The sequence below is a fragment of the Aspergillus viridinutans genome (genome assembly GCF_018404265.1).
Source record: "Aspergillus viridinutans IFM 47045 DNA, scaffold_2, whole genome shotgun sequence".
Classification (NCBI taxonomy): Eukaryota; Fungi; Ascomycota; class Eurotiomycetes; order Eurotiales; family Aspergillaceae; genus Aspergillus; species Aspergillus viridinutans.
This window is the reverse complement of record NW_025091218.1, coordinates 2495978-2518438: the sequence shown is the minus strand read 5'-3', so window position 1 is coordinate 2518438 and position 22461 is coordinate 2495978. Positions and strand designations below refer to the sequence as shown.

The window sequence follows — 22461 nt, the reverse complement described above, 5'->3', positions numbered from 1 at the left end:
ACTTTCCTGCGCAAACTGGGAAACTAATCAGTTACCGAGGTATCTATGCACCATGACTATGGAATGTAACCTAGACTAGGCGTACATCGCGGACATCAGATTTCTTTAACTAACTGATGGTTATCCGTTCTGTTTTCTCCAATTTACCTTCCTTTCCCTTGGTCTAATGTCTTCAGTCGGACCCGGAGGCTTAGAAGAAGAACGCGCACTAGTCGAAGCAATCCAGCGCAACGACATTGCTACAGTTACCCATCTTCTAGATACTGGAGTCTCCCCAGATGGCCACAGCTTAGACTGTACCCCACTGCACGAGGCCATCCTGTACGGCAGACACGAAATCCCCACGCTTCTTCTCCAGCATGATGTCCATGACAGGGCTGATGATATGGGGAGAGATGCCCTACATTGCGCAGCACTGAAGGGAGATCCACAGATCCTCGAAACGATTATCCAATTTATAGGCAGAGAGCGTATAGCTTTTCTGACTGGGCAGCTGCGCAGGAAACGCCGATCCATTTTGCAGCAATGAGCCGCAGCCTAGTGTGTGTGCAGGTGCTGGTTCGCGAAGAGGCGAATATTCATGCTGTGAACATGGATGCAGAGACGCCGTTGCATTTTGCGGCCGGGGAAAGGAGTGAATGGGTTGAGGAAAAGAGGGAGGATGAAACAGCGTTGTTGAAATACTTGATTGCCGCAGGGGCAGATATCAATGCTCTTACTTCAACCAGGGAGAGCCCACTATGGTACGCTGTTCAGGCAGATAACCTTCCTGCTGTCAGGGAGCTACTTGCTGGCTCTACGGATATCCAGCTCCGTAATCCCTATGGAGAGACCGTGCTGCATGAAGCCGCATACCGTAGTTCGCTAGCTGTGGTACAGATGCTAGTAGAAGCTGGCGTGGATGTCCAAGCTCGGAGCAAGACAATGGATCTATTCTGCACCGCGCAGCAGAAGGCGGTCGTGTGGATACTGTTCAATGGATATTAGATCATAGTTGCTTGACTGTGAATGACATTGGTAGCCATGGCTAGACCCCATTGCAATCTGCCATTTTTGCCTGTCAGATAACTATGACCAAGTACCTTCTCGAGCACGGCGCTGACCCAAACATCGGATCGAATCCTGGAAACCACACGGCTCTACATTATGCCGCGATTTCAGAGCAAGGCGCAGTGGATTCTACATTGGTCCGCTATCTGATCCAGTATGGCGCCGATGTCAACGCGGCTGCTGATTCGCGCTGCTTCTCATCCAGTGGACGGATAGGCGAGCGGCTACACGAGTGGTTCTTTAATCCAAGACCAGACAAGTGGGGACTCGTCTATCCAATTCACCGTGCTGCTTGGTCAGGTGTTCGTAGCAGGATGGAGGCCCTGCTGGAAGCAGGCGCTGATATCAATGCAAGAACAAGCATATATGGCAGTACTCCCCTGCACCTGGTAGCACGAGGTGGAGAATCAGTTATGGGATGCGTCGACGGTGGAGGAGGATCTGGGAAGAGCCAAAGTATATGAGCAGATGGCCAAGTGTTTCAAGACAAGGAATATAGTTAACCGGTCAATTACATGAGAAGAACTGGATAACAGTGGCTATTGCTATGTACGATGTGTAGATTACCCGCGTCTGTCATCCTACTAGCAGATACGTGTACGATCTCAAGGAAGAATAGCAATAATGAGTATTTGGCCATGTCCTCGCACTACGCAAACTGAATAGTTTTGGCAAAGTCCTCCATATTGACCTGCTGGACCGACCACTCCACCACCTTTTCAGTCTCCGCACCATAATACCCAAACTCCTGAATAAACCAAAACATATTCACAATAGCATCCGCACCAGCAGGAGGACAGAACTCTCGGAACTTCGCCTCGGGCATCTCCACATACTTCATCGTCTTACCAGAGACCGCACTCAGAATCCGCACCACCTCCTCAAAGGAATGAATGCACGATGACGCAGCCAGAACCTTCCCCTGATACTTCTCCGGCTCCGCAAGAACAACACCCACAAACTTGCCCATATCCGCCTCGACATCCAGCCAGGGGAACCGCGCCTGCGGACTGTGGATGTTGGCGATGACGTACGACCCGTCCTCGCGCGGCCGGGGCCACATCATGCCGCGCAGATTCTGCATGAAGGTCCCCGGCGCCACAAACGCACTCCGGATGGGGAGGCCGCGGATATACTGCTCGACGTTGTAGTGGGCGTCGTACGCCGGGACGGGATACTTCCCGCCGGAGGTGTTGCCGGCGTGTACCGACGAACTCCAGATTAGGTACTGTGCGCCGCTGGCTATGGCCGCGTCGGCGATGGTTTTGCCTTGTCGTTCGTCGCGGGCTTGGGCCTGCTCGTCGTAGACTGTGCGTGTCATGGCGAAGACGGTGTGTGCGCCGCGCAGGGCGGCGTGGATGGATGCCGGGTCGTCGAGGTTGCCTGGGACGACCTCCACGCCTTTCTTTTGGAGATCCTGCGCGGCGGGTTTGGTGACATCTCGGGTGACGCCGCGGAGGAAATATTTGCTGGAGAGAACGGGGTCGGACAGGACGTGGTTGATGACCGAGCTGCCCTGTTGGCCTGTGGCGCCGAAGACGACTAGGAGTTGAGTCATGATGATAGTACGAAGATTAGCTAGGAAATGTGTTTGCGCAACAGAGTAGATGCCTTGTAATGAGGGCAAGCTGAGGTGCTGCTTAAGTGCAGCGCAGGTGTCGGAATATAGACATAAATCCAGGCTTAAATCCGGCGTGAAACAACCACAGGAATTAGCCGCTAATTACCCCGTAGTCAAGAAGATTAATAAGATAAGAATAAGAATTAGAAATTATGCATGCATTTCTTACTCATAACTTTGTCTTCTTAGTACTTGCTTCCGGCCGATTAGCTTTATTGGCATATGGTATAGCACGATGGACCCGAACGACGAGCAGCCACGACGGACGGGTTTCAGCCCGGACAAGGACATCCTTCACGACGGCTGGACCGTCACACCAGAGCTGGCCGTGCAGGCCGTCCACTCGGCCGCTGCGGCCTTCCTGCGCTGGGAACAAATCTGCTCGAGCGTTACTGGCTGCTGCTTCGCTTCGCCGAGCTCTTCGAGAGCCGTGTCGACGAGGTCTCGATGTGTCAGATGCAGGGAACAGATGGACGACAAAGCTGGGTCCTGTTCACGGCCTGCAGACCTCAGGGCTCTGTCGGGAGGTCGCCGGCACTGTTGTCAGCGCGGGCCAAGGCGATTCCCCCTCTTATTGAGGAGAAATGCAGCTGATGCAGATGAACGCGACGGTCGTACTCTCGTCCGCGGCATCACCAACGCCCTCGCTGCGGGATGCACGATGATTTGAGAGGCGAGATGTGTCTGTGGACCCAACAGCTCGTAATCACACTTGTATAATGCCTTTACGCTGTTATAGTGCCAAGTGGACTGTTGTTGTCATTAAGGGAGACAAAGAATCGAGTAGTCGAAGCATATCAGACTCACAGGATGATCATATTGCTAGGGAAAATGAATACCAGAAGTCAGCCGGATGTGTGACTTTGCAACGAGAAGCAGATTGATATATTGCTAGGCTTACTAGGAAGTACTTTGACGTGTCTCCCCTGGAGTAACTTAGTGTTAATTAAGGGCAATTACTTCACGTCAAGTGTCGGTGTCCGATACTGTTATCTCCGTATCCTCGAGGTACTCGGAGCATCATCAAGACATGCCCTAGTTCTCAATGGTTCGATCCGATTGAGACCAGAGCGGCCATTGTTGCCCCCGGAGACCTCCCATGGGGCCCAACCCCGCGGCAACACCGGCATCGGGCACGAGATTGTTAAGAAGGTAGCCCTAAACCACCCCGTCTGGATGAAACCAGGGACCTGGCTAGAGGTAAAGCAGCATTCCAAAAGCTAGTCTCCCCTTCCTCTTGATATCACCCGGACAACTCCATCGACTAAGCCTTCGACACAATCCAATCGACCCAGCCACCTCGACATCTCATCCACAAGGCCCGAACCGCAGATCGTGAGATTGGCGTGGACACAGACCAGGGTGGTAATTTATATCTATAAAGAGCAAGCCGTAATAGCGCTTGGCCAAGCGTCTGCAACCTGGACCAGCCTTGGAGTTCTGAGCATGGCTGCATGGGTCACCCTAGGCTGTTCCGGCTATTACACAGAAATAGCCATAGTTACCGTCGTCTTCTTAATGAGGCTAGAGACTTGTATGGAAGTGACTAGTAACTATTTACACTGCAAGAAGTGAATGTACCAACCCCGCTCCTTCTGTACTATGATTAGCTGGAAAATAATCATGGGCTGGCTGACTGCGCCCCTTTAGTGACATCCTTCAGAGCAGCCTCTTGCCACTATTGCACTTATGCATCGCCACGACTGACAAGATAAAGTCTAATGCACTCGAGTGAGAAAGAAGTTAAGCCCCTGGTGATCTGCTGGCATCCATTCAGTGTCCTCGGCTTCCATCCCCCATTCCTTCAAGTCCACCTCCGTTACTTCGACCTTCCACTCACTGTTCGTCTCTTGGGAAATTTCTCGCCACATCTGCAGGAAACTCTCGAGGTTGTGGAAGAACATCATCCCCCATGGCCGAATATACTCCCGGGCTCGGCGCCGTGACTGCTGATATCCAATCACGACTGTCCCAAGCTTGGACAGGGCCATGATGCGCCTGCCTGCCTGTTTCTGCCCCTCCCAAGAGAAGAGATGAAGGAACTGCCCAGAAATCATGATATCCACCTCGCCGTACAGCTCCTGTAGACCGAGACAGTCATCCTCGTGTAGAAAATTGCCCGGAATAAACGTTGCGGACAATCGATCGCGATCTCGATAGAGCTCGTACCCCAAACGCCACAACTGCGGACTCAGATCAAGCGCCCACATTCGATTGGAAGGAGTCCCAGAAGCTGCCAGCAGTCGAAGGTTCTGGCCGAGGCCGCACCCCAGATCCAGCACGGTAGCTCCCCGACGCGCGAACTCGACCACTTGCTGGAATTGAGGGAACGCGGCGATCCCCGGCATGAGAAACATCCACTGGCCAATACAGGGATATTCACCGTATTGCCATGCTTTGTCGCGCTGAGGGGAGGTTTCAGCTTCAGATTCAGTTTTATCGCCGCCACCGATGGGAACAACTCACCACTGCATGGAGATGACGCTGCAGCTCATTGTTGGGAATGTTGCTCCATCCTTCCAAGATCTGTTGCATTGATGCGCTGAGCCGGGGCCCAATGTCATTTTTGTACCAAACAGATGTGTCGATGGACATCTTCAGCTGTTGGCCGTATTGCGACGGATTCTACAGCGATTGACCGCGTCGAGGGGTTTAAATGGACATTGGTGAGGTGAAAGAGATGCCATCATTGCCATGTTCAAGGGAGGAAATAGTAGAGACAGACCAGTTCCTTCATGATTAGATTTGTCACATCATCGTTTATGATAGATCCTATTCTGTCGTGTCCTACCCTTCTCCTGCATGCAGTAGTACAATAACAGCAGCTAATCATATCTAACCACTGATACAGAATGCATTCTTAGTCACAATTATGCGCATCCTTCTCATCTACGTCTGGATATCATTCCCTGGCCAATAATGTAGCACTGTATGACATTGACGGAGTCTACTTCTTCCGGGCAACACACACAGCCCTCGGCATCGACAACCCAACCCCCAATCTCGCCTCCTCCGCCAACCCCCTAATCATCAGATCAATATTACGTGCATCCTCGGCTTTCCCGACGCATTTGAGGCGAGCTGAAAACTCCTCCATGACCAGAATGTACTGGTCCCCATTCGCCTTGCGCAGCTCCGGCCGGTCTGTATAGTTGTCTAAATGCGCATCCTCAAACCCCCCATGGCGCGACATCAAATGATGCGGGAGATCTAGAACCCAGTCATTGCGGCCATTTGACTGTGCGAATCGAAGAAAGGCGTCGTGCGCCGGAGTGGCCACGTCACCCATGCTATTATTGCCTTTGACTATCTCGCTGTCCGGGTAGTTCAGGTCGTCCCACTGGATGTAGCCGCCGGGCTTGAGCATCTGGTGCGCCTTGTGGATAATCGGGAGGGGGTCACTGTTCTGCACGACGAGGACTAGCAGGCGGAGGTGCACCACGTCGTATTTGCCGCGGAGGTCGCGGGGGATGTTATCGAAGAGGTTCAGCTGGCGGAGCGTGACTGGTGGCGGGAGCCATTCGCGTGGAGGGGCGTTTGCCAGGTCGATGTCGAAGCCATCCAGCCGGATTGACGTGTGCTGCGTCACTGCAGGATCGCGGAGGAGGTCCAGGAGCCAGATGCCTGTGCCCGTGGCAAGGTCCGCAATCCGGATGGGAGTGGAATCACTCTTTGGCAGCTGGATCGACGGGTGGAGGTTGAATTGGAGGGTGTCTTTCCAGAGGTAGAATTGATAGTTTAGTCTGGATGCCGCGGTGTAGCTTCGGTCTAGCATGTATTCGAGCTCGTTTCCCACGTTGAACCCGGAGTTGATGGTGCTGTTGTCGATTTTGGTCATGTTGTTTGGTATATAGGAAAACGCTTGGGGGTATTCTATCTTCACAGCAAAAGGAACCACCTCGTATCATGCCATTATATACATATCCCGTGGGTCTAGTGAAACCTTAGTCTAATACGGCTAACTAAAGTATGATTAACCCAGCTGAAGATGTTCAGCTCCTATGATCTATGACAGATAAACTTCAGCACACATTCACAACGCCACGACTGTAAACACATTGGGCAATAATAAACGAAGAGATTGCATTTGTATGTGGGCAGAGTGAGCTAATGCATGTAGTATTAACCTGGTTGTCCTGAAGCAAACTTGAAGTGCTATATAAATATTACCACCTTACTTCAGCTTGCTAGATGTATACACCCAAAGTTCACTTGACTACACTCTCATCATGACGATCAAGAACCTACGACTTGGGCTAGCCATTGGTCATGGCACAGGCCAGGAGCTTATTGCGGTCTTCAAGAAGGTTATCCAAGCGCTAGCAAGCAAGCACCCTCTAAATGTTGAATTCATTGAAGCATCCCGGATATACCATTCGTACCATACGCTCACTGTTTCCGGAGTCGAGAAAGACCTGGTCAAACACATCGCGGACGAAACGAGTCAAGATGCAGAAGACTACCGTAATTTTTGCGAGACAGCTGCAGCCAACGGTATTGCTGCAATATTTCGCACGGCTATCCACGCGCAGTCTCTCTACCTTGTCCGGGATCAACTGAATGCCGTCAAAATTGAGCACTTTGACCTGGGCAACTCGAATGCCCTGCTCTTCGTTCGTGACGAAGCTCAGGGGTTCTACGCTGGTGTCAATGAATATCACGACGACAGCCACAGCATCACACGAACTAGCCCCTTCAGGCGCTCCACCTTTGACCAAATCCTGGCATATGCTCTGCAAAGAGCCGCGGAGGAGTGGGGCGAGCACAATGTCCCCAAATCCGTCACGCTGGTCTACAAGTTCCACCTCTTCGACGGAGTCTTCCAAGCTTGGGCACCACACTGGACCTCCCGCTTTGGCATCGATGTCGACTTCATCCAGCCGGACACCATGAACAGGAATCTAATGGCCTCGGGTGTCCACGGCCGCCGGATCATCATTGCGGGCAACGAATACGCCGACATCATCCAGCCCGTTTTCCTGAAATGGTTCGGCAACGCCACCATCGAAACTATGTACGCGGAGAATGTGTACTTGAGCCCCGGCCTGCATCACCTCAGCGAGTACCAGACGGTGCATGGCTCTGCGGACGCCATCGCCGGCCAGGGCCTCGTCAATCCTTTTGCTACCATCCGCGCCGCGGCTGCCATTCTGGAACGGCATGGAGGATGCCCTGGCGCGGGGTTTCAACGCCACACGGAAAAGGCTATTGAAAGTCTTCTCATGAGACGGCTGACCACTCCTGACCAGGGCGGCTCGTGCAGCACGGATGCGGTCGTTGAGCATTTCCTGTATGCAATTAATGATCCTATGGCTCCCGAGACTCCTCCTATCCGCGAAGACGCAGCCTCCCAGCCAACCAACGCCTGGATAGGGAAAAAGACCGCCGTCGTACTAGTGGACTACCAGAACGACTTCCTCTCAAACGCACCCAGTCCGGCTGTGTCGGAACTCTCCAACACGATTCCACGGCTCATACAATGTGCCCGCAGCAGGGGAAGCCAAGTCATCTTTGTTCGCTTCCTGGGGAACACCAGCTTCCAAGGCCCCAGCTGGAAGTACCGGAATTCACTCCTAGGGAAAACGGAGAGATGCGTCGAGGGCACCTGGGGAGCGGAGCTCGGCCCGGGCGTCACCCCTGAGCCTGGCGAGCAGGTCTTTAATAAGAATGCCTTGTTCGATCCTTTCCTGGTTCCCGAGTTCTCCGAGTACATCGCCAAACAGGGGTTCGAGCATCTGATGCTGGCGGGGTTGTACAGTGATGTCTGTGTTGATGCCACGGCTCGGACGGCCTTCCAAAAGGGGTTGTGGGTCACGGTTGTTGAGGACTGTACCGCTGCTTTGCATTCGGATCAGAGTGACCATTTGAGGTTCATGGAGAAAGTGTATGGGGCCCGTGTTATGAAGGCGGCTGCCTTGTTTGGGATGAAGGCTTAGACGAGTCTCTAGAGGAAGCATCTAGGATGCGTGTATTTGCTAAGGCCTTAGCCCAGCTTACGGACTACACTACCTATATTATTCTATAGGCCTATGCCTATGGCCTCTATATCACTAAACAGCTCATTGACCAAGCCTTACCATAGTCTAATCCAGCCGTAGGTCACTCATAGAGGTGGCTTGGGAGAATGATCACAACATGGTGGCCCCGGTAATTCAGTGCGACAGTGCCTTATCGGACTGACTCTGTCCCAACTCCCCCTGTCATAACCCATGTCGCCAGGCATGAATCTCGAACATTTTTGGACACAATCGAGTCAGTCCCAACTCCCAAGCTAGTCAACCATCCATGTAGGTATGGAGGCCAAGTCACATCCCCCGAGTGGATGATTTTCGATTGGCAAAGGGATTGATTGACTTTCCGCATAAGATTAGGGTTAAGATATCCCCAGTTGATTCACTATGGCATGGCGTCGTGGTATCTACGAGGGGATTGAATTCGATGCAAATGAAGATATTCCCCTTCTCTTTCCCCAAGTCATCACTGCGGAGTATGAAGCAGGTACGCAACGATCATGTAATGCCTGCATTCAACCCATGCGCTTCGAGGATAAGTAATTGGCTGGAAGGATACGCTCAGCCAGCGCTAATCAAGGATTAGGGAGACTACTGCCTGCTGCTACTGCGCCTGTCGCAGTTAGTGCTGCAAGCATGGTTAACCTCGGAAACGGCCGGCCGACTTTGAAAAAGGGACACCAACTTTGTCCAGTGTCCAGTGACCAGGAGGCCCAGGACATGGAATCGTTTGCTTGCCATGTTCTGACTGCACCGGAAAATGTTGGAGGTGTGAAATTTATGAAGTCGCCGCACGTGTAGAAGGGAAATGGTGTCTCGCCTATGGGACTGTATTGGCGCTAACAGCGCTCCCTAGCGGCCTAGCCTTCCTAGCGACGCCATAGTTTCATGACTCTCCACTGGGGTTAATCGTCGAGTTACCTTATCTGCCTTAGTACGGCCTTGGGGGTCTTTGTGAAGTCTAGCAGGTCCAATGTGGCCCAATCATAGCTCCCTACACTCAAGCATTTGAGGTATTTAAGATACAATTGTAATTGTTCATCCTATGTGCCTTCATCTAAGGAGCCTTAATATAAACTCAATATAAAAGTAAATTGAGATTGTGCTTATGGTTGGTACCTTTCGGGTCTCTTAAGCCGAATATGATAGGAAAGTCTACCGCATTGTCCGACGGACTCGTCTTGTTGAAACTTGAATTCAAGTTCTAATGTATACTGATCCTTGTAGATCTACTCTCCTCCCATCTGGCACATGGCCATAGTCCAATATGACGGGATATGCATAGTCTCTTTCCCTCCATGAATTATTCCAGATTAGCCTTCCTCGACCGTCCGTTCGGGCACCGCTAGCTCTTGGAATATTGTGTCTCCTCAGTGGCGTACGTGATCCTAAGATTTCCAAGATATTAAGGGATAGAAAGGCTGGTAGTGTAGCGGTTAGCGTTACATCCTACCTAATATATCTCGCAGTCTACTGCAGGTTCATTGTGCCATCTTGTACTATCGTGAGACACTGGGAGAATTGGACCAGTCGCTTACCTTGTCCTCTGGTAGTTACCTAAATAGGATATTGCTAGTCTTGTCCAAGGCTCCAGGAGTTTGCCGACGCACTCGGTGGCAGTCAATGGCAGTCAATGGGCTGGGGTATAAGAAGGCTCTCTTCCATACGCAAAGAAGTTCTATCTAGACAACTACTCGAGAGCATCCCTCTATCCAGTGCCCTGTGAGTTATCTAAAGTTCAATATTCTGAAATCCATCCAAAATGCGCGCAACTCAGCTTGTCCTTCTTGCCCTTGCCGCTTCTGCAAAGCTGGCCACCTCCTTCAAGATTCCCGAGGGACTGACGGACGGGGTTTATAAGGCCTATATCGATGAGAACGGTGTCGAAGTCCACGAGCCTCTCCTCCCAGAGGACGTCGTCTCGGTGACAGACTCCGAACACTCCGAAGCAGCCCATGTCGAGATGGCAACGGGACCAGAACCTAGTTTCAGTGCTTGGTGGTGCGGCTGTGGTGTGACCATGTAAGTGGCCAAGTCTATCCCGTACTTTCAGCTATTCTAAGTGCTTCAATGTAGGAATCATGGTGACTGCGACGCGGCGGTGCAGGCCCTGAAGAACCAGTTCGGCTCGCGAACGGTTCAGATAGGACCGAATCTGGCGTGGTATTCGATCAGCGGCAGCGTGGTGGCATTCGCCTGCAATAAAGTTAATGCACAAGCGGAGGCCAGCGCTGATCGTCTCACTAGGAGCCTCCAGAGTATCACAAACAGGTGTGGCTGGTATGTTCCGGGGACCACGAGGTTTGTCACAAACCTATGGCGCGACCCATACTGGGGATATATGAATTACCACCCTGGTCTGGACTTTTGCACCATGGCTACCAACTCTAGATCTGACAAGTGCTGATACCCAGGCACTCTGGGTGTCTCGACTCTGGAGACAAATATGGTCCAGGCCATGGTAATACATATTGCTAGTCAAGCATCAGTGTTAACATAATCAGTGTCCTTCAGATCCTTTCATTGTCACTGTAGTGGTAATCAAGTAGATGTCCTTTACTCTAGGCACCAACCTCTGGGAATGGGTCTGGAAGAATGCTCAGCGCGCAGCGGTCTAGTGTATTAATAAAGGAGTAATGTCTTTATGAGTGCATAGGATAAGATGGTATATTGTAGCAAACCCATCGCAGGTATCCCAAATCTCTGGCTTATTGACATAGTTTAAAAGCAAACGAACATCATATAGCTGCTCATACAGGGTCTCCAAGACTAACTATATGCCAGATCTCTTGCTCTGTACAGTCTTGAGCTTCTGATTTTGGTCACAAAGTACCTGGGGCCTGGGTAAGACCTGTTGAAGACGACAGAATGATGTGAGCTAATAGATAGAGGTTCACAAATAATTGCCGGTCTGGTAAGTTCGTTAGGCTAGGTAGATAAACTAGGTCCTTGAACTGTACAGTACTAGATGTGCGTATACAGTGACATTCATGCCGTTCTGTATGTTATCCACCCACCAGGCTTAAGTTGACTATTATGAAAAAACAGGCTGGATCTTCCCACAGTTCCTCAAAGCTAACCGCTCAGCCATCAGCACTTCGTACACATGTCTGACCCACCCGCAGCAGATCTTCCTTGTATCCTTGGGATCGACAATCTCCTGCACCCCAAACGCATTGGCCGTCCGCACGGGATTCATCAGCCGCAGATATTCCTCCTCCAACTCCTTATACCGTGCAGCCTTGCCCTCTTTCCCACCCCGTTGCTCAGCCTCTCGCAGTTCCTGGCGATGGCCCACCTCGATTCCCCCGTCCAGCGGCAGAGACCCCCACTGCCCGGACGGCCAGGCAACCTGAACAACGGGGTCCCGCGCACCGAGCATGATCCCGCCTGCGACGCCATACGCACGCCTTGTAATCACGTTGAAGATAGGAGTCGTCGTGGCAAAGTAGGTTTTGGCCAGCTCGACGCCCCAGCGCATCGTGGCGTTGCGTTCGGCGACGGTCCCAATCGCATATCCAGCTACACATTAGCACTTAGCATCGTCACTTTTGTTGCCGTTCCAAGGGGACAACATACGGACGTCGACGAACTGCACAATCGGCAGATTCATCACATCGCACAGCTTCAGCAGCCGCGCCAGCTTCTGGCTCCCGGCCGCATCCAGCGCACCCCCGTTCACCTCGCAGTTATTCGCGATGATCCCCACCGGCCGCCCACCCAGTCTCGCCAGCCCCCCAATCGCCGTGCGGCCCCATAAACCCCCGATCTCAAACCACGAGCCCGCGTCCACCACACTCCGGATGATCGTGTAGGGGTTGTACATCCTCGCCGCACGGCGAGGGATCACACCCCGCAACGTGACGTCCTCTCTGTCCACTGGGTCCTCGCACTTCACGACGGGAGGCGCCTCGCCACCATGGTTAGGCAGGAACCCGAGCACTGTCCGCAACTGCTCGAAGCAGTCCGCTTCATTGGCGGCAAGGTTGTCGATCGTCCCGTTGGTGCAGTGTACCATGGGCCCGCCCAGGTCCTGAAAGTCCAGTCCTTCCTCGAAGGTGGCGTTGGCGACGACCTCCGGGCCGGCATTGAACAGCGCGCCTATATCCGCCGCCATGACGGAGAAATGGCACGAGACGACGCGCGCTGCGCCGAGACCAATCTATCATCATTAGTTCAGCCCGAAGCACATGCAGAAAGGGAAGGGGGGGAGGTACAGCGGGTCCAACGACGGCCCCCAGATTCGGAATGCCCTTGTTCAGCTGCTCGACGACCTGCGCGTACATGCGCACGTAGGGGAGATAGCTCCACCCTCCTTTGCGGATGGTGGTCACGCTGCCGCCGCCGGAGCTGCCGTCGACGAGCTTGATGACGGGCAGTTTGAGCGCGATGGCTAGCTTCTCCGCGTAGATTGTCCTGTCGGCCGTTGAGCCGTCTGCGTGTCCGCTGCGGATGCTAAAGTCGTCGGCTGTGAGGAGGACGCGCCGGCCTTTGAGCTTCCCGAAGCCTTGGACATTGTTGCTCGGCGTGAAGGACTCGGGAACTTCGGTGGTGGGACCTGTGGGTTTCCAGGTGACGGTGCCGGAGACGGAGCCGATTTCTTCAAAGGAATTGGGGTCGAGGAGTTGGGTGATGCGCTCGCGGACCCAGAGCTTGCCTGCTTGTTTTTGGCGTGCGTAGCCGCGGTGAGAGGGGTTGGGGGTTGCGGCGATTTCTTTGAGGGTGTTGATGGTGGAGAGGACGTCGGAGTAGTCTGCCGGCAGTTTGGCTGCTGATAAGTGGGAGGAGAGTTGATTGAGACGTTTGGCGGCTGTGTCGTCTTTCATTTTGTAGATTCTTTCAATGCTTGAATATATTGATACTCTGCAAGATGCTGGATTGTATATAAGAATGCGGGGAACCTCGGCTCTCGGTTCCCCGCATCATTCCCCATATCTATATCTAGACTTGGATGTACAGGACACCACCAATCGATGCATCAATCCATAATGAAAAAACTCCTGATAGCCAACAGAGGCGAGATTGCAGTGCGCATCTTGCAAGCTGCCCGCGAGCTTTCACCCCCGATCCAAACTGTCGCCCTGTCGACCCCGAACGACACATCGCACTGTCTCCTCGGTTACCCAGACGAGACCGTCTCGCTCCCTTCTGCAGCCTCCTACCTCAATATATCCTTGCTTGCGCAGATCTGCCAAGAACATGCCATTGACACCGTCCACCCAGGGTACGGCTTCCTCAGCGAATCCGCCGAGTTCGCCCGCCGCATGCACCAAATCGGCGTGACTGTCATCGGGCCGGGGGCTGAAATCCTCGAGCGAACAGGCGATAAACTGCAAGCCAAAGCGCTCGCTGCGTCCTGCGGGGTACCAGCCCTCCCGTCTCACTCCGCGCAATCTCTCGACGAGATCCGCGCGTTCGTCGAGAAAGTCGGGTACCCCGTTATGATCAAAGCAGTGGACGGGGGAGGCGGACGGGGAATCCGGCTGATCCACCGGCACCAAGCATCCGAGCTGGCAAATCTAGTGGCCAGAGCCCGGAGCGAATCCCCCTCGCAGACCGTCTTTGTCGAAAAGGCCGCCGTGGACGGCTTCCACCACGTCGAGGTGCAGGTCCTCGGCGACGGGACAGGGACCGTCCATCACCTGCACGAACGAGACTGCAGTGTGCAGCGGCGGTTTCAGAAGATTGTCGAGTGTGCCCCGTCCCTTCTGGACCGGTCTATCATAGAAAAAGTGATCGAGGCGGCGCTGCGCATCGCCCGCACCATTCGCTACCGATCACTCGGCACGTTCGAGTTCCTCGTCAGCGAGACCACGCCCGAATTCTACTTCCTCGAGATCAACCCCCGACTGCAGGTCGAGCACACCATCACCGAGGCAGTGACAGGGGTTGACCTTGTGCAGGCGCAGCTGCGGTTAGCGCGGGGAGAATCTCTCCAGGAAATCCTGACGGAGCCTGTGCCGAGACCCTCAGCACGATCCATCCAGCTCCGTCTCTGCGCCGAAGACCCCAGCGCCAACTTCGCGCTGAGCATCGGCAAAATCACCGACTTCTTCGTGCCACCCGGCCACGGCGTCCGCGTCGACACACACCTCGCGCCTCCAGTAACTGTAGCCTCGGACTTTGACAACCTCCTCGCGAAAATCATCGTCACAGCCTCCAGCTGGGAGTCCGCTGTACGGAAGGCGCGGCGCGTGCTGAGCGACACCCGCGTCGAAGGCGTCAGGACGAACCTCGCCCTCCTCCGAGGGATTGTCGCAACCGAGGACTTTCTAGCGGGGAGGGTGGACACGCAGTGGCTGGAGAGGAATCTCCCGTCTGTCCTGGGAACAGGTGAACGCATCTCTGCGTCTCTTCCTTCGTCGCACCAACCGTCCAAACCGGCGCTGCAGCTGCCAACATCCTCGCTCCTCTTCCGCCGCGGCGACGCATGGAGCATCTCCCTCTCCCCGCTAACCTCAACCTCAACCCCGACCTCAAAAGACCAGCCCGAAACCCGGCACCACCTACGTCTCTCCCGCGTACTCCGCAATGACTTCCCCTCCTCCCTAACCGCCGAGATAGAGTACACCACGCCCGCGGCCTCCACTCCATACAAACTACACCTCGCAGCCACAGGCGCAAACACAGCAGCCAGCGCCCTCGTCTCGGGCCATCGCCGCGGCGACCCGTCCAACCCGCGGCATATCGTGCTGCCGCTGTCGGGGAAGCTGATCGAGGTGCTGGTTCGGCGTGGCGAGACCATTGCCAAGGACCAGGTTGTTGCGTTTGTCAAGCAGATGAAGATGGAGCTGGAGGTGCGGAGTCCGCGCGCGGGACGCGCAAAGTGGGTGTTTGGGGTTCAGGACGGGGAGGACGATGTAGTCGAGGGGATGTTGCTTGTTGAACTTGAACTTGATGCTCTCTCAGTAGCTGTTCCTGAGAAGGGGAAGCTCTGATGGTAGGTTAGTGTCCTGGACATAGATAATAGAGATCAATCCATTGAGCTTAAACCTAGAGGTAGCCATCCGATCGTTCCATTCTCGATCTCCACTGTATCAGGGTTGAATAATTGTACCTGGACATTTAGTACGACTACGATGCGCTTGGCGTCCAAATCGTCCCCGATGATGTATCAAGTCGGATGGACATCAATCTGATTTCCCGCACACTAAGCTATGCATTCTGGGCATAGGCCTGTTATATAACTTCTCTGTGGCTATGTACTCAGTACTTGAATGCCAAGGCATACTATTACTATCTAAAAGTAGACTGCATGAAATGGCCAGTAGATAAGTTCGTATAGTCTGATCTGATCCTTGAATCCCTGATCTTTCTCTCCACTTTTAATCTATATCAAAGGATCAGGTATATTGCATCATAGGACTAGTCACATCAGTATCCCTAGTTAGCTATCAGCCTGGTAAGCATATCCTTGTGAAGCTATCCAGTCATTCCTTGGCTTAGTGCGGGGATGTACTCTAGATATAGCTGCCTAAGTCCATTGACCACCATTTAGTAACATATTCAGTCTATCCATTTGACTGTCCAGCTTGTTCCTTTATTCCATCGATATTGGACCTAGAATGCTATCTGAATTCTGGTGAGACCCCCTGTTCAGGATAAAGGCTGATGCATGTAACTAATAAGCAAGAATCCCCGTCTATTCAGTGAGTCGTATCCTGTAGTTTTCTAATAAAGACATGTCTTAACAGAATGGGAAGCCCTTCTTCGGTGCCCAGGATGCACAAGCGCCATCGTCTTCACGGCCTGTGGTGCCGCCTACGGGACTGCAAAGGCCGGCGTGGGCGTTTGCTCCTCGGGGGTCCTCCGGCCTGATCTCATAGTTAAGAGTATGCATTGGGAGGTGTTTCTTGCGGCAACAATGGTGATATGGCTAGACATCGTACCCATCGTCATGGCCGGTATTCTCGGAATCTACGGCCTAGTTGTCTCTGTTCTCATTGCCAACACCCTCTCCCAAAAGGCGGCTCTCTACACCAGTCTTGTCCAGCTGGGTGCAGGTCTCTCGGTTGGATTATGTGGGCTGGCTGCTGGGTATGCATCGCAGATCTTTGTTGAGGCTCAACTAAACTGGACAGCTTTGCGATTGGAATCGTGGGCGATGCGGGCGTCAGAGGAACGGCGCAGCAGCCTCGGCTTTACGTAGGCATGATCCTTATTCTGATCTTTGCTGAGGTCTTGGGTAAGATTCTTGTCTCTGATTTAGGTTCCAAGACTGATGCAGTAGAAAGGCCTGTATGGCTTGATTGTGGCTCTTTTGATGAACTCCAGGGCAGCACAGCTAGAGCATAAATGTAGCTGACTGCAGATGCGGTTTGAGTTAGAGGTAGGACGAATGAGAAGGCTTAAATATGTACGAAGAATTGTATGTATCTAACCTTTCCAGTATGAGCCAAGGACTACATGCCGAAGCAACTGGGATATCTAGCAATATACAGACACAGCGGCATACAATACATCGTGACAGTCGGTATCGGGCACTCTGAAACTCAACCCCAAGCATTCGCCGCCGCTCCATGTTGTGATTATACAGCTACTGTAAGTTATTAGCATAGGGATGCATGGAGGTTATTCTGCAATCACATACCTATTGTCACGCACTCGAATGGACCGCTTGTTGGAGGGAACGGGGACGCATCGTTGGGAGCCCGTGCTAGTAATGGCAAAAGAATCGTCCGTGCCGCCGCAGCTGTCGGTTTCGTACATGTCAAATACGGCTAAGTGGGTGGTCCCGTTATTTGCTGACTGGTTATTACTGTTACTCGAGGTGGTGGAAGAGGCAGGATTCGTCGTAGTAGATGTCGGGTTGTTGGAGGTGGTGGAGGGAGTTGTAGTACTGCTGCCGTTTGTTGACGATGCTGTTGGTGATGATGATGACAAGGCCGAGTCGCTGTCATTTTCAGCTTAGTCTCATCAATCCAGCCAACATTCTTGAGTAGGAGAACACTACCTTTGTGCATTATCATTCTTATGGGCAGCGCGGCTGCCCAAAACACCCCCTACCACAGCCGCGACCACGACGATCACAAATACCCCCAAACCGACGACAATCCACCTCCATCGCGTTTTCTTTTTTGGCTCCGCTGCATCACCGGCTGTGAATGGTGGGCCTGTTTCTGTGGTCCATTGCGTCTGGCCATCTTTATCAACGGAATATTTTTCGTTGTGCCCTGGCGGGAAAGGTGAAGGCTGCGGTGGATGGACCACAAACTGCGGGGCGCTATTGGGGTCTTCTTCGAGATAGTGACGCTCCTAGATCGTAGAAGTCAGTCACTGGCCTGTGCTGTAAGCCGGAGAGACTGACCATCTGAAGGCTTTTTGTCGATATCAGCCAGGGATGACACGCCGGGGATTTGCGGGCAGGGGAATGGCCATAATATGCCAGAGAGGAGATGATCAAATATTTAACCCAGCAGCGCCCAGTTCATCTGTCGACAGCCGGGCTCTCTTTAGAGGGTTGCTCCCTGCCTGATCAAGTATAGCAGCAAGTTATGGACCCATCCTGTAGATATCTTAGCTCCTTCTGCTCCCGAACCAGCCAATATGATTAGTATTCCTGTTGATTGCGCTCCACAGTAAGCTTGAAAATCTACACTAGACTACAAGGTCGGCGCCACTTCTACCAATGCCCGCACTCCTTGGCAGTTGGCGCTGGAGCACTCTTTGCAGATCTGTATGGGATAGAGGCTTAGCGCCGCAGTGAACATAGGATCAGGCTACGTAGGTAAATATACCTAGCAAGAGGAAATCAGTCATTAGAGTCATTAGATGCAGTAAAGGTGAAGGCAAGCCAGTCAGTTTACAATAGGCTCAAAAGAAAGGAGGCACCAGGAGCAGTGGTGGAAATCACGTCCAGAGTTGGCTGGAGCCAGTAAACACCTACATGCAATCAGAGCTCATTGTTCAGAAATGTAGCTCTTTTCTGATAGTCAAGGACAGCAGGGTCCACATGCTTCACAATATGCACGACTATTTTGCTAATGGTGAAATTAGCCATTGTCATATCAACCTGGACAGATATTCCATTAATGCCAGGTCCAAGACTGAGACAAATATCTACGATCTCCATCCAGGCGTTCAGTCCAAGGTCATCATGGTGCCGGAGAAAGACCCATTGGGTCCACTGAGATACTCATGCGAGTTTTGGGTTAAACATCTGTGCAAGAATGGGAATCAAGCATTGGACAATGGGGGCTAAGTGGACGCACTACGGTAGTCACACTATGGGATGCTGTTACCGGGTGCTGTACCCAGTCACTCAACCTCAAGAAGAAGGGTTAGGCTGACATATCCGCGGCCTTTTCATCGGATAGCAAAGTTCTCGCTGCCACCTCTGGCGGCATAGTGCAGCTCCGGGGTGTTTTCACGGAGGCGTGCAGGCAAAGGTTCGAGATAGCTGACGATGACACTGCCATATCTTTAGCAATCTCACCGGACGATGACATTCTGGCATTTGCGCGGAGGAGAGGGTGCAACTCTGGTCAGTCGCCTACTCACCGGACGGCAAGACCCTTGCTTCGGCTTCATCTGACAAGACAGTAAAGGTCCGGGATTGACAGTCGGAGCCTCCCAGCATACCTTTCACAAAGACGAAGGCAGTACTCCCCTCGTTTTGGTCTTTTCGCCTGATACAAGCGCCTGGCTATGGTCAATGATGTAGCACCCATCCTTGTGGGATATGCCAATCGGCACCCGCACACAGATACTCGGCGCCGACGGTTTATCTCAGCCGCAGCCTTCTCATCTGATGGTAAACCTATCGTTGTACCTCGCTGTCCGGAAAAGTGCATCTGCTGGATCTCGCGACTGGTACCTCCAGCAAGGCTTTCACCCTCGGCGGATTCCCACCGCCGTGGCCGTCTCGCCGGACAACAGTCGTATTGTGTCGGCTTCAGAAGATGGCAGTGCGACTGTGGGATGGGAACAGCATTGAGGAAATCTCTTCGTGAACATGATCAACTCATCTCGGCGATGAAACAAGCCAAACGGAAGGACCCTCGGCACAGGATCGCTAGACAAGACCGTGAAGTTGTAGACTCCACCGCGAGTATCTGCAGAGAGACACTCCAGGGCCATACAGGCTATGTGTCCCCTATTGATTCTCCCCAGACAGCAAACCATCGCCTCGACTGCACAGCCCGGATGAGGGTCCTCGCGCAGGTGCTTGCAAGTAGGCCATGGGCTGTACGCAGACTTTGGGAAACGACAGACCAGCCCAAATCGATCCTTTCGCTAGCCCTCTGCTTCGATTATAGCATGATTCTCATCGGCACGGTCTGGGACGGGGCCCTCTGCACGATTCTTCAACCAGACATGCAAATTGAACATGCGGTCTCCCGGCCAGCAGCCAATTCCCCACGGCCATTTCCCCAGACGGCAAAACCATCGCCTTGGGCACAACCACTGAGGTGGAGCTCTGGGACTGCCAGCAAACCATCAAAAGTGAAGTCCAGTGTATGTGACTATCATTTTCCGACGACGGTGATCCTTGAAGACAATCCAGGGATTGTATTCGCCGACAGTTGCCGTTGTGGCTCCATCCCCTACGCGGACCTGCATAGGGACCCGATATGGGTGAGGAGAGGGGACAGAAAAGCTGCTTTATCTGCCACCCGAATACGGGGTCTGGACCCGAATACGATTGCGTTTGCGGGCGCCAGTGGTCAAGTTATTTTCTTGGCCTGTCTAGCTGAAATAGATGTAGTTACATTCAATTTTCTGGGGCAACTTGGCAAGAGGGATGACTCATACTGCAAGATGGAACTTTGCCTGGAATTGGAAGAGCTTGCCGTGAGGGTTAACCATTGTTTGAGGAAATCCTCTTCCAGTTCTTGTATAGTATCTACTAAATCCCTTCTAGTAGAACATTGCGTGCAGACAAGTCCTAGTCAACTTATCATCCATCTACTTTTGTAGTCATAGGCTAGCTGAGAGGGTAATAAGAATGCACTAGGTATGCAGTAGCTGTAAATACAAAATGAAGTTCATGCTTAAGTTGGCCGTATGAGCTAGACATACTTCTATCACCTACTACTCCCACACGGAAGCTATTAAATAAAGTAGAAGTCATGGAATGTGATGGTTTATTACTATCAAGATGGAGCCATCAACACGCCAGACGATTATAGTACTATCTCTATAATAAATAGCTATAGAGATAAAGAAGAAGACCCTGAAACAAATCCAATGATGAATCCCACCAATTCACGCCCCCAATCCATGTCTCAGATAACCCCCAAATATAGCCCTTCTTTTTTCCTCTATCTACAGATCCAACTAACTGCAAAAGTGAAATACTAGTGAAACCCCTAATCTAATCCTCGTTACGGTATTGCCAAGCCGCTCCACTGCTAGTTCACTTAGCTCGGTTTCAGGCACCCAAGTTTCGGAATTGGATCCACAGATGTCTGTCTGTTTGGCTTGCTGGCTTGCTGGCTTTGCTGGGATTTGTCCGATGTTCGAGAAGGATTTGGTTAAGTTAAAGATATTGGCATCGTGCTAAGATATTCTGAGATTGCGAGGATGGTGTATTGGGTATACTGCGATACACGAAAACATAACGAAATTGGACATCAAGTTAAACAGGGTATGGTATGTGCAGACAAATATCAAAAAAAGAAGTGATGAAGAAATAGTAAGGAGGGAATAATCAGATAACCGCCTGCGCCTTGCGACTGGAGTCCAGTCGGTGTCCACCACCGCCAGTGCGGTCTATTCTATTTTCCAATTCAATGAGATCAAAGGAGTGTGTGTCGCCTTTCAATAAGGAGAGGATTGATCGGCCAGCCGAGGCGATCGCTCGCGCCCTAGACAAAGCCCGCAGATCGCCATCGCGACTCGTATCGTAGACGGCTGTAGTGTAGTGTATATGTAGTGTAGGAACTCCGGAAATGCATGAGGAAGCCTCCCCGCGGAAGAGAATCCGAGTCCCGGCCGGCGGGACAGTCATCGAGTCGTGGATTCTTTTGATTTGCTTTTCATTCTCGCATCGCATCACAGGTCCTGGACGATGGCTCGGTAAGGCGAGTCGTTCAGGAGCTCTGATGGTAGGGCTCGTCGGTAGTCTCTGGGTTGTGCAAAGGGTGATGAAGATCCTGAGGGCCGCCGGAGTTTAAGTGACTATGCATTGTTAGTATTCAACCTGAAGCTGTACGGGGTAGATGATGATGCATACCACACAATCAGGGCATTTTCCTCCATCGATATTGGCGCGGCCACGGCACCCGCGAGGATAGTTGGCGCAGGAGAACATGTTGATGTCGATGTTGGTCGAGTGGTCACGATATCGAGAACGAGTGTTGACAGCAGTGAAAGGATTTAGGAGTCGCAGAGAGAAATAGATGTTTTGTTATCCTTGTTGTTGCCCCTTTCTCCTCCACTAAATTTTTTTTCCTCTCTGCTGGTTTTAGCTTTTTCCCTTTTTCCTTTCTAGGGCTGAAATTGGGCGTCAAAGGAAAAGCTCCAGTGTGGATTTGTCGCAATAGAAAGAGAGTCGAGTCGAGAAGCCGGAAAATAAGGTAATAATAATAATAGTAATACCTCCCAAAATACTAAACGAAGAAAAAAAGAAAAACCAAGCCACACGGCGCAGGCTGACGTCAAAAACACCGAGAGTGTCTTGCAGAGGAGTCTAGTATGGCAGCTAAAGCACGCTTGCGAGGCCTGGTCGATGGTCTAGCTCAGCCACAATATTAGCTTAGTAGCAAGAAAGACGAACAAAATGAGTGAAGAAGCGAGTCCAGCTGCCAGGGAAAAAAGGTTCAGAAGTAGGTCGAA

General features: G+C 52.3%; 12 protein-coding genes across 12 annotated transcripts; 7 read left to right on the top strand and 5 right to left on the bottom strand.

Annotated features, from left to right (window-relative positions):
• Positions 1–525: 525 nt before the first annotated feature.
• Positions 526–987, top strand: Aspvir_004385 (ankyrin repeat domain-containing protein; the record flags this gene model as incomplete). Its single annotated transcript, XM_043267613.1, has 1 exon — positions 526–987. The coding sequence occupies one exon, from the start codon at positions 526–528 to the stop codon at positions 985–987; it is 462 nt and encodes a 153-aa protein (XP_043123548.1).
• An 83-nt stretch (positions 988–1070) lies between these two features.
• On the top strand, positions 1071–1514 carry Aspvir_004384 (ankyrin repeat domain-containing protein; the record flags this gene model as incomplete). Its single annotated transcript, XM_043267612.1, has 1 exon — positions 1071–1514. One exon carries the CDS (start codon positions 1071–1073, stop codon positions 1512–1514), a length of 444 nt encoding a protein of 147 aa, XP_043123547.1.
• Positions 1515–1699: 185 nt separating this feature from the next.
• On the bottom strand, positions 1700–2608 carry Aspvir_004383 (NmrA/HSCARG family protein; the record flags this gene model as incomplete). The annotated part of the gene is made up of 1 exon (XM_043267611.1): positions 1700–2608. One exon carries the CDS (start codon positions 2606–2608, stop codon positions 1700–1702), a length of 909 nt encoding a protein of 302 aa, XP_043123546.1.
• Positions 2609–2906: 298 nt separating this feature from the next.
• Positions 2907–3341, top strand: Aspvir_004382 (uncharacterized protein; the record flags this gene model as incomplete). The annotated part of the gene is made up of 1 exon (XM_043267610.1): positions 2907–3341. One exon carries the CDS (start codon positions 2907–2909, stop codon positions 3339–3341), a length of 435 nt encoding a protein of 144 aa, XP_043123545.1.
• A 1048-nt stretch (positions 3342–4389) lies between these two features.
• Aspvir_004381 (class I SAM-dependent methyltransferase) lies at positions 4390–5266 on the bottom strand (the record flags this gene model as incomplete). Its single annotated transcript, XM_043267609.1, has 2 exons — positions 4390–5076; positions 5138–5266. The coding sequence occupies 2 exons, from the start codon at positions 5264–5266 to the stop codon at positions 4390–4392; spliced, it is 816 nt and encodes a 271-aa protein (XP_043123544.1).
• A 352-nt stretch (positions 5267–5618) lies between these two features.
• On the bottom strand, positions 5619–6509 carry Aspvir_004380 (uncharacterized protein; the record flags this gene model as incomplete). The annotated part of the gene is made up of 1 exon (XM_043267608.1): positions 5619–6509. The coding sequence occupies one exon, from the start codon at positions 6507–6509 to the stop codon at positions 5619–5621; it is 891 nt and encodes a 296-aa protein (XP_043123543.1).
• Positions 6510–6900: 391 nt separating this feature from the next.
• On the top strand, positions 6901–8607 carry Aspvir_004379 (putative isochorismatase family hydrolase; the record flags this gene model as incomplete). The annotated part of the gene is made up of 1 exon (XM_043267607.1): positions 6901–8607. The coding sequence occupies one exon, from the start codon at positions 6901–6903 to the stop codon at positions 8605–8607; it is 1707 nt and encodes a 568-aa protein (XP_043123542.1).
• A 1837-nt stretch (positions 8608–10444) lies between these two features.
• Positions 10445–11089, top strand: Aspvir_004378 (uncharacterized protein; the record flags this gene model as incomplete). Its single annotated transcript, XM_043267606.1, has 2 exons — positions 10445–10704; positions 10759–11089. 2 exons carry the CDS (start codon positions 10445–10447, stop codon positions 11087–11089), a joined length of 591 nt encoding a protein of 196 aa, XP_043123541.1.
• A 627-nt stretch (positions 11090–11716) lies between these two features.
• On the bottom strand, positions 11717–13508 carry Aspvir_004377 (acyl-CoA carboxylase subunit beta; the record flags this gene model as incomplete). The annotated part of the gene is made up of 3 exons (XM_043267605.1): positions 11717–12204; positions 12262–12844; positions 12900–13508. The coding sequence occupies 3 exons, from the start codon at positions 13506–13508 to the stop codon at positions 11717–11719; spliced, it is 1680 nt and encodes a 559-aa protein (XP_043123540.1).
• A 162-nt stretch (positions 13509–13670) lies between these two features.
• Aspvir_004376 (putative pyruvate carboxylase) lies at positions 13671–15620 on the top strand (the record flags this gene model as incomplete). The annotated part of the gene is made up of 1 exon (XM_043267604.1): positions 13671–15620. The coding sequence occupies one exon, from the start codon at positions 13671–13673 to the stop codon at positions 15618–15620; it is 1950 nt and encodes a 649-aa protein (XP_043123539.1).
• A 926-nt stretch (positions 15621–16546) lies between these two features.
• Aspvir_004375 (V-type proton ATPase 16 kDa proteolipid subunit) lies at positions 16547–16831 on the top strand (the record flags this gene model as incomplete). Its single annotated transcript, XM_043267603.1, has 1 exon — positions 16547–16831. One exon carries the CDS (start codon positions 16547–16549, stop codon positions 16829–16831), a length of 285 nt encoding a protein of 94 aa, XP_043123538.1.
• Positions 16832–21678: 4847 nt separating this feature from the next.
• On the bottom strand, positions 21679–21937 carry Aspvir_004374 (uncharacterized protein; the record flags this gene model as incomplete). Its single annotated transcript, XM_043267602.1, has 2 exons — positions 21679–21804; positions 21860–21937. The coding sequence occupies 2 exons, from the start codon at positions 21935–21937 to the stop codon at positions 21679–21681; spliced, it is 204 nt and encodes a 67-aa protein (XP_043123537.1).
• Between the last annotated feature and the right edge of the window lie 524 nt (positions 21938–22461).